Source organism: Micropterus dolomieu, linkage group LG04 (genome assembly GCF_021292245.1).
Source record: "Micropterus dolomieu isolate WLL.071019.BEF.003 ecotype Adirondacks linkage group LG04, ASM2129224v1, whole genome shotgun sequence".
Taxonomy (NCBI): Eukaryota; Metazoa; Chordata; class Actinopteri; order Centrarchiformes; family Centrarchidae; genus Micropterus; species Micropterus dolomieu.
In genome coordinates, this window is record NC_060153.1 from 21,400,360 (window position 1) to 21,410,573 (window position 10,214).

At 41.1% G+C, this 10,214-nt stretch overlaps 1 protein-coding gene across 1 annotated transcript in view; it reads right to left on the bottom strand.

The window, feature by feature from the left end:
• Positions 1–10,214, bottom strand: part of add3a (adducin 3 (gamma) a) — a 41,357-nt gene that overhangs the window by 14,657 nt on the left and 16,486 nt on the right. The window contains exons 5-8 of the mRNA XM_046046458.1: positions 8,593–8,673; positions 3,498–3,647; positions 3,001–3,144; positions 991–1,089 (exon numbers count right to left, since the gene is read on the bottom strand). Coding sequence (XP_045902414.1) covers positions 991–1,089; positions 3,001–3,144; positions 3,498–3,647; positions 8,593–8,673 — 474 coding nt within the window. The remainder of the gene's footprint in view (positions 1–990; positions 1,090–3,000; positions 3,145–3,497; positions 3,648–8,592; positions 8,674–10,214) is intronic.

Genomic DNA, 10,214 nt, shown 5'->3' on the forward strand with positions numbered 1-10,214 from the left:
GGAGGTTGGCGGTGGTGTGGTGCTTCTTCCATTTCCTGATAACTGCACCGACAGTTGATCTTTTCTCTCCAAGTTGCTTTCCGATTCTCTTGTAGCCCATCCCAGCCTTGTGCAGATCAACAATCTTGTCCCTGATGTCCGTAGAAAGCTCTTTGGTCTTGCCCATGGTGGTGATGTTGGATGCTGGTTGTTTGGGTGTTGACAGGTGTCTTTTATACAGGTAACGAGGTGAGGCAGGTGTATTTCATGTAGATAATTGGTTGGGATTGGGGCTGTGTCTTAAAGAAAGACTAACTGGCTTGTAGGAGCCAGAATACTTGCTGTTTGGTAGGGGGTCAAATACTTGTTTTTCCTCATCAGATGGTTATCAATTTTTATAAATTCATATGATGTGATTTTCTGGAATTTTCTTTGGGATTCTGTCTTTCACTGTTAGAATGTACATATGATTAAAATTATAGATCGTTGCATTCTTTGTAAGTGGGCAAACCTGCAAAATCAGCAAGGGGTCAAATACTTATTTCCCCCACTGTATCTATGTTATCAGATTCTTTTATCAAATTAGTTGAGCTACTTCTTACAATCTTATCACATGTTCCCTAACAGTTGCAGAAGTACCCCCAGGGGGCATGGATGACAGAATTCATCGCTGTCATATTGGCTTTTTAAGATACAATGCATAACATATGAATGTGAAATTGAATATCAACTGACAATTAACACTGAATCAATAATAATTCATTTCTCCTGCCTGATCTAGATCTCCTGAAATCCCCATCTGCCATCCTCCTATCAGCTTTCTTACTGACTCAATAAATAAGGAAGAACAACCCATCAACTTGTTATTCCCTTCATCAAACTCCCAATAGCTGGCTCCAAGACTGTTTAGCCAACATATTCCATTTTCCAAGAGAGTATGATGCAGGGAAGCTGAGTGGTGCTGGAATGTGCTGGGTACAACAACAGCAGTTAGATAGTTTGTGTGTGTACCTGGATTTCGCAGGCATACTGGACATTATAGATGTAGTGAAAGGCCTCTTCAACGGTTTCCCCGAGAGCAACCACACCATGATTCCTGAGCACCAAAACCTGCAACGCATACAAAGAAACAGTGAACAGGAACAGCAGATCAAACAGAGTCCAGAGGTCCATTTGTCTAACTTGCTTTTGTTGTGATTGAACATGTGACGTGCCCTTTAACTAATAAGTAACCATCAAAACATTTGATTCCATGTGTTAAAGGTTCAGTGTGCAAGTTTTAGTGGCATCTAGTGGTGAGGGTGGTGAATTGCAACCAGCAGCTCACGGTGCATTCACATGCTCCTCGGATGGTCCCATTTCCCGAGTTGTGAAGTCGTTCTTCCGACTTCAGTGTGTTCATGTGCTCTGATCAGAATGTGGAATCAACATAGATGCTACTACAAAGATGTGTTGAATTATCAGAGCATATAAACAACGCGCGCAACATGTCTACTTCCCTCTACATGGACAGCAAATGAACCGTTTTAACCGTATTACAGATTATATGTTTGCAAAATATGTATATGCAATACGAGATTTTGCATGAATCAAAGTCCTGTACACTTGTTTATGTCCCATTTACACTTTATTTCTCTTTATGAAATAAAGGAGGAATCGCTCACACCTCCCTTTCCAAGTGCGCAGGAGAAGCTGCGGTAGGCGACACGCACTGTCAGCTCTAAATCAAATCTAAATAATACGTGTGGGATCCATTTGTCCACATTTCACTTCTTACTTCTAATAAACCAGTCAACAACTACTGCTAACGTTACTTCTTCTTTATCTTCTTAAGTATTCAAAATAGTAGACGAAACAAGCTCTGTTGTGCCATTTGTCCATTTGGGCTACTGTAGAAACATGACAATGCAACATGGCAACATCCATGTAAGGGAACCCGTGGTGTACCTAGATAGAAAACATAATGGTTCATCATGTAAGGTCTTTATACACCACTGAAAACAGTTATGGATATTATATTGCATTTCTATCAATAGCTTCACCTAAATATAACTGAACCTTTAACATGAGTTGGGCCACTGGATGACATTGTCAGGACCTGGCAACAGAACGGTGTTGGAAATTCCCTTGAATTCCCGCCAATTTAAATTCTGTTAATCTCTAATCATTTCAAAAGAAGCAAAGTGCAAGCCCCTCATATGGCGAATCACATGCAGGGACAGAAATCAGGAGGTACAGAAGGTAATCGCAAACATCGCTGACATTTCAACAGGATGTGCTGGTTTGACTGTTTTCCTACTGTTTTCCTATTTGAAATACACCACACCCTGATAATTAGCTCATTTCTCTTTCTTGACTGCAAGGACAAGGAATAAAAACCTTCCTTGAGCACATCAAAAATACCTTTCAAGATATCATGTCTACACATCACAGGCTTACAAAGTATTCAACGTTTTCTGAAATGTTCACTCCCTGCTGTCAGTGGGAGTGTATAGAGTTTTTGGATGAAAGAGGGTACATAGTCACAGGAAAAGTTTGACGTTTTTTTGGAAATCCTTTTTTTTTTGCAATTATTAGATGAGAAAACTGATTCCACTATCCATGTATGTAGATCAAATATGAAGCTATAGCCAGCGACCTCATAGTAACAAAAAGAAAGAAATGTTATGTGCCAAGAAATAGCTTGGCACATAACCACTTGTAGAATTACAACATGTCGTTTCTACACTTCGGCTTCTGGATTTAACAAATGAGATATAACAACTTAGTGAGCTTTAGAGGTGATGGCAGGCAGCTTGTTACCTTTAAACCAGAGCCAGGCTAGCCATTTCCCCCCCGTTTCCAGTCCTTGTGCTAAGCTAAGCTAACGGCAGTTTAACTTCATATTTACCATACAGACTTGAGAGTGGTATCAATCTTCTCACCTGTCGGCAAGAAAGCAATCAAGCGTACTTCTAATAAGCAAACTATACCTTTGAGAACGATGACTTGCTCTGTGCTTAGATTTCCTGGTTATCCTACCTTTGTCGTAGGCCCCAGGGCCTTCTGCAGCTCTCTGCGCTCGTCCTGGTCGTCGAGGCTGCCCTGGTAGTTGTAATATGCGATATCACCCAGGATTAAAGCCTCCTGGGAAATGGGCAAGATGCCACACTTCATAGATGACACCTAAAGCAGAGACATATGAGAGATAAGAAGCTTTGACAGGTGTGTTACAGCTGTTTTATTCATCCGAGTCTGCAGCTGACAATCCTCGTAGATGCCTCTGTGTGAAGAATACTTTGAAACTCCGTACTTCTCTGATGACTGCAGAGATGAGCCTCTTTGTTGCAGTCGAGCGCCCGCATCACAAACACTTTCCATAACAGTGTCTATTCACAGATAATGTGATATAATTGCACCGTTCAAATTTCTAAACCTCCCTGAAACAACTCAACTCAAAATCCAACATCTGAGTATCACATCCCCTGTGAAAAAGAGCTGCAGGAGTTCTGTAGTGTTCTAGTGTAGCTTGAACTTACGGCAGCCGTGGCAGGTGTGTGCACATGTATGATGCAGCGGATATCTGGACGCATGGAGTAGATGGCAGCGTGGGGGCTGAAACCTGAGGGGTCGATCCTCAGGTTGGTGGAGCCCTGTTCGATCACATCCCCGATGATGTTGACCTTCACCTGGGGAAACAAGGAGAGGAGACTAAGCCTGTGGATGCTTGATGGATTTCTGCCCTGAAACTAGAGCTGGTGGATGGTTGTTTTTACCCCAGACCTTTTTCCATTTCTTAACTGGTGCAAAGTCACTCAAACACAAGCTAAACAAGCTTTATGAACACTCGATGGCAGCATCATCTATCGGCTCTCCTGAGAAGGGAGGAGAGGGAATATGATGAGGCTAGAGGAGAGCAGAGGGAGACATACTGTAAAACTAACCATACCCACAAGATCAGCGTAATCAAATCTGCCGAGGCACTAAAGCACATCCAGAGACTGATACATAACCAGATCCACCCCCTGATAATCTGCCAGCATTAACTAAGAAGACATAAACAAGTCAGAATCAATGAGCATGATAACAGAAATCAGATTATCAATGATTCCTCCTCTGTCCACTCCTCTCCAGGAAATTAATTGGAGCGTTACCAGGAAACATAATATACCCGGGGAGTGGACATGATGTCCTTTACTATGACAACTTCATTACCTGCCGGTTCGCAGTTATTACATTACAGGACGGCAGAGGAGAGCGAAGGAGGGAAAGATGAGACCTGGAGGGAAGAGAGTTGAATAGCCAGAGAATAAAGACAGATAACTGGACAAAGAGACTGAGGTATAAAACCTGAAGGAAGGGCAACGACGAAACTGTGTGCCGATGTCAGTCCGCGCTGTAAAACCTAATAGCAAACATCAAACACAGATTTGCCAGCAGACCTTGTACAAAATTGCTATCACCGTAACCACATGTTGTTCTGTGATATAAACCAGAACCTACTAGCTCACATTTCCCTTCTATAATGCAAAGTCCAAGTGTGTGTTTTCACAACAGGAAAGGGCATCATCCAGTCTGAGGCTAATGAGATACACCCAAGTCCACTGGAGCCGGCTGAATACATATAGGGTCGCATATTTTACTCGTGTGCTTCGATTCTGCTGCACTTTGCTCCTTCCTTGAGAAAACTGTGTTCCAGGAGTAACTTATTAAGCAGAGGGTATACCGGGGAAGGGTGCTGCAGTGAAATTCAGGAAAGGTCTGTGAGCACTCCAATACACTCACCAGCTTCCTTACCACAAAACTAGTGCAACAGGTAACCAGAATCAATGTTGCAACTGAACCAGTTGTAGTATGCAGCCCTACCGAAACATTGTGTCCATAGAGTACTAACAGTTAGGGTTAACACAAAATGCTGATCAAAAACATCACTTTTTTATTGGTTTTCTTTTAGATTTTCCTGGCTCTTGTGTGGTTTTATTAAAATCACAAAGTAATGCATTTGTGAATTTGACTTTACATACAAAAAAAGTGTGGAACACATCTACAGTATCTAGAGCATACAACATGTCTCAGTATTAGAACAAAAACTCAGGTGTTGTGTTGGCACTGAATAGATAAAACACCAGGGTGGACTCCACAGCTTGCTGGTGATCTCTGGGTCAACTCACGCTGAAAGTCCTGACACATGTCCTGAATGGTGCCTTTTAACAGCCATTCGGATGTTTGGATAGATGACTGTCTATTGATCTTTCGCCCAGCATAGGAAAGTGAATGACACCAGCCGAGCGTAACTAACTACCACCATCTTTGTTTCCACACAGAGCCACAGCCACAGCCAGCTGTCAGGCGATCGAACATTGACTGGGTTACATCACATGTCCAGTACGGTATCAGTTCACCCTGTCACGTCCTTAAAAACGCAGCTCCCCGACGCTGCTGCAGCCTGTCTGTCCAACCAACCCACTGTGTTGAGAGGCCCCTCTGACGAACATGGCACTTCTAATTATAAAAACATGCCTAAGGATGTGTCAGAAAGAATCTGAATTGTGATTCGCCCGGATGGAAAGCAGATGATAAGAAGTCCTTAGAGGAGAGTGGAGCCTGAGGAAGAATTGTGGGCAAACTGAAAAGCTTTAACCCGACTTTAACATTCTGACTTCTGACATAACTAAACTAAATGATGAATATTACCAGAAACACTCAGATAGACCAAACTGTGAATTTGTCTACAAACTCAAATGACCCCGCCTTCATCTCAGAGCTCAAACAGAGAGACTAAGAGGCCAGATGGAAACCAACCAAAGCCAACTGAACTCCAGCCTCTCTCTGACACCACAGCCTCCACCCAGCTGACCCCAACACCACTTCTCGCACTCTTTATTCTGGGTGACTTCCTCTTAATCAGTGTCTCTCTAAAAACTTCATCTCAGCCATGTCACTATAGAGATCATCGGGTCAAGACAGAAGGAAAAAGAAGATGACGAAGAAGAAGACCACGAAAAAGACAAAGACAAAGAAGAGGCAAAGGGAAGAGATTACAGAGAGAGGGGAACACAGCAGCGACAGACTTGCATCAAAACACAAGCAGACTAACACAGTCAGGGAAATCTGAGAGTGCCAGACAACATCATTTTGTTGTGTCTCCGTCAGCTGAAGTGCTGCGGTCATGGTTCTCATACAGACAACCACGACAGACATGGATGTGGTCCAGATCCATAAACTAGCATTACTCAATTTTTAATGAGTTTGCCAAATATATTTTTTAGACGTAGCCTACATTTTACCCTTCTGTCTTCTATGATTTATACAATAAGTAGATGTTGCTGCACAAAGACTCATTATGAGCTATTAAACTTGGACTATGTTTGGTACCAGCTTAACAGCACTTCAGCTTACACATTTGGACATTTTTTTCAGAGGCACAAGGTGAGTCATTCTTTGAGTCACTAGATGTGCTCAATGTGCTTCATTTGAAGTAAGTCCTGGTAGGAAACAAAGCTACAGCAACTCTGGATTGGTAAAACCCTTTTCCTTTGGTTCTGTGATACAGTGGAGGAATATTTAAGCTGCTAGCCATTGGCTGTCGTTTTAGGTAACTGTTAGCAAGCTAAAGACCGTAGACATAAATGGATAAATATACAGGTATATTCTTCCTTATACTACATTTGGCGATAAAATGCTTTCCCGAATTATTCAGCAATTGTGATAACGTTAACTACAATATCCTGCTTTACTTCATGCAGAGAGTTAGGCAATGCATCATCTGAATCGCTTTGTTATTTTGAGCCTGTTAACCACAGCCACTACATCTTTTATTGAGGTTGTAAAGTTGAGCCAGATATTATGGAAAATATTCATTCATAATTTATTTATTTAACCTAAAGCAGGTAGTTAAGTTTAGCTCTAGAAGTGATCAACATACATACACAAACTCTCTTTTCATTTTAGGTTGTGACTTCTGATTGACAGATATCATATTTTTTGCACTCTATTCAGCATAAAGATGAAATGTTTTTTTTCCACCAGGTGAATTATTTAGTTGTATTCCAAAGTAACTAAGCACAAAGATATGTGAAATATCTATACTGTGAAAGATACTACTGTAAAAGTATCTTTGTCTCTGACTATCTGACTTGTGTGCTCAATAGAATCTAAACCAAGCAGGACAGCCAGTAAGGTGTAGCAAGAAGATGTTTAAATTATAAACAGACTTGGAGGAGAATAAAGAATAAAATACATTTGTATGACTTTACAAATGCAGATAAATTCTCTCTTTACTATCTTTGCCTTCAGGCACTAACAGAAAGCAGATTACCAGCTGGAAGTGTTTCATTGCATATATCTGCCTGCCAACCACTTCGACAGGTCAAACAGTGAAATCTGCCTGTCAGCAGTATGGCTACTACATCCAGCTGTCAACCCACACCTGCAACCACACAACACAGGTGTGTGAATATTTGCACAGGTGGTGAATATAAAGTAGGAGAGAAGTACGACAAAGCGCAGAGAACAAAGGAGAGAGAAATGCAGCAGATATGATCCTAGTTTCAAGTGACTTTTATGCAAATGTTTGCAATGTCATTAAACATAAAAAAAAAAAAAAATTATTGGAGAGTTATTTGGCTTAGCTTGGTAGACGCCAATAAACATGCTTCCTGAATAAAAAACTGCATCCACCAGAAACTTGAAACGCATTCCAAGAAATCATTACTACTGGGTAAGATGATTTTACTGTTCTTTAGTGTCAGTTTTCCATGTTTCATATTCTATGGATTATACTTAGACAAAAAGTTATACATCTTGTTTTTAACACTGAGAAAACAAAACCTAATTAATTCTCTTTTTGGTTTTTTTAGCTATTTCAACTTAAAATACTGGAATAAGCAGAAATAAACACTGTAATCCGCAGAGAGTAAGTAGAGCGAGACAACAAGGAAAACAGAGACACAGCCAAACGGATGGAAATAGAACCTGAATTACAGGGAGCTATAATGTAAGGCAGGAGGAAACTGCTAACAGATTATTACACACATTATTATTGACACGACATACTACTGTGACAACACTGTGGTAACAGTGTTAGGCTGAACTGAAACTAGAAGGACAAAGAACTTGAAGCACTATTTACTGACTTGATACAGGAAAGGAGCAGTGAAGGAACGCTCTGGTTGGATTCTGTCAATGCATGTGGCGCCACATATACAGACAGCAAGAGAGAGGGAGGCTCCTTGTCTTTTGCAAGACCAAAACACTGAAATGAGGTTCATCTACTATTTTTCCCCTTCATACAATTCAAGGAAGTAATTAGAAGGAAGTAAATAGCTGATTAAGCAAAGCATTAGCCCTGTCCAGTGAAGGCTAAAACCTTCATAACTCAAAGCACTGTTGGCAAACACACACAGACAAGGACATTGACATAGACAGACATTTACAAACTAATTTATGTGTTTCACACCAAGGGATTGATGCACAAACACAACACAAACAATAATAAATAAAAATCTCAAAAGAAAAATTTGTCTCCCAACAATAGACTTAAAATGACATCACCCGTAAAATTAATGTTTTAAGGCTGAGTATATAACTAAATAACTATGTTGGAAACAGTCCACAGTTTCTCGTGTTTCTTACCAGGTTTGATGCAGATGCCTCAGCGAATGACAGTCCTCTGGGGAGGATGAGGATGTGGTCTTGCTCTTTACTGACTCGACCCTAAGACAAGATAAAGTCAAATCACTTTTTTGTTGAGGTATCAAATTGATTGAAATCTGACGGTGACTCTTATTCTTCTTTCTACTCTGAATACTGAGCAGACAAATTATAATGGACCAATGTCAAGTGAGCGATAAGTCAAAAGGAAACCAGTCTTTCATTTTTTGGCATGCTTCTACTGTATGTGCCAAGGTAATAAGGGAATACAGACAATTCCTTAATTAACTCTCATTGAAATCAATCTGCATATACTATATTCATTTTAGTTACTTCCTCATACACTTGTGTAATTTTCGCATCTATAAATCTATTAAAGCATTACATTGTGGGACTGCAAGAAGAAAGTAGTGTCCAAGCCATGGAAGTTTTGAGGGAACTATATAGTGCATACATTTCACACCAGACACTGAAATAAAATGGCCAACAGTAAATATAGTGCACTATACAGTACATATGATTTCAGACACGTCACATTACTGTCAACCCTTTCAAGAATGCCTCAGTCATCTTACTGTGATGTAGGAATTAGCGAAGTGGGCCCAGCTGAACAGGTCCACCAGTCTGTAGAGGCTGGCCAGTTTACAGCGTGTCAGCTTCTCTCCTTTCACCATCGTGGTGGATTCCACTCCATACATGTCGTTGATCGGAGTGACCATCCCCAGACCTAAACAATGGCATTATCAGGGTTAAAAGAAAATATAGTGTTTGCTAATCAAGTTGTATTAAAATTATATTCTCTCCTTTGTATTCAAGTCTACAAGAATAAATTTACTTCAATTGTGTGTACTATAGGAAATAAATGATGCACTTTTATCCTCTTTTCTGGCAATGGCAGCATCACAGGACCACAATCCAACATCAGTCTTTTTATCTAATGATGTATCAGACACATCTGGCTCTGAGTCCTAATTTCCACACTGAGGTGATGTAAACAGCACTCCAACCTTTAATACGTTGTTTACTACCAACGTCTCTTGGACTTACTCATTATGGGTACATTTTAAGGAAGCGCTAAACTGAACTGCTTTAATGCCTTTGACGTGTAGTTCGGCATTAGTTGCGCATTCCAGTGCTGTGATTGGAAGCAGACTTCACATATGGACTCCTGGACAGAATTCACAAAGGATCAAAACCCCTGAGAAATATGTGCAGCTCTTCTGGAGTCGGGGGTTGGTTCGTCTCTGGGTATTAATGCCCTTAACATACAAAGCATGGTATGGAACTCCTCTTTTCAAATACTGATGCTGGGCTTTGTTGTTCAGTACAGTTCAAAGCAATCACACTCTGGGCAAAGGTGGCATGTTCTGCTAAATGTTAGTAGGGGTAACGGGCCACAGCACTGTGAGTACTAACTGAGAGGGGAGGTGTTGAAGCCAGCCACTGAGCTGGCCATGAAGAAGTCAGCAATCTGTCTGAGGGCCAGCAGGCCGGTGGGGTTGTTCCCCTTCCGCTGCTGCTCCTGGATCAGACTCTCCAACTCCTCCTTGAAGGCCTGGAAGAGAAGAGGAGAGAGAAAGAGTTGAGAGAGGAAATAATGTGTA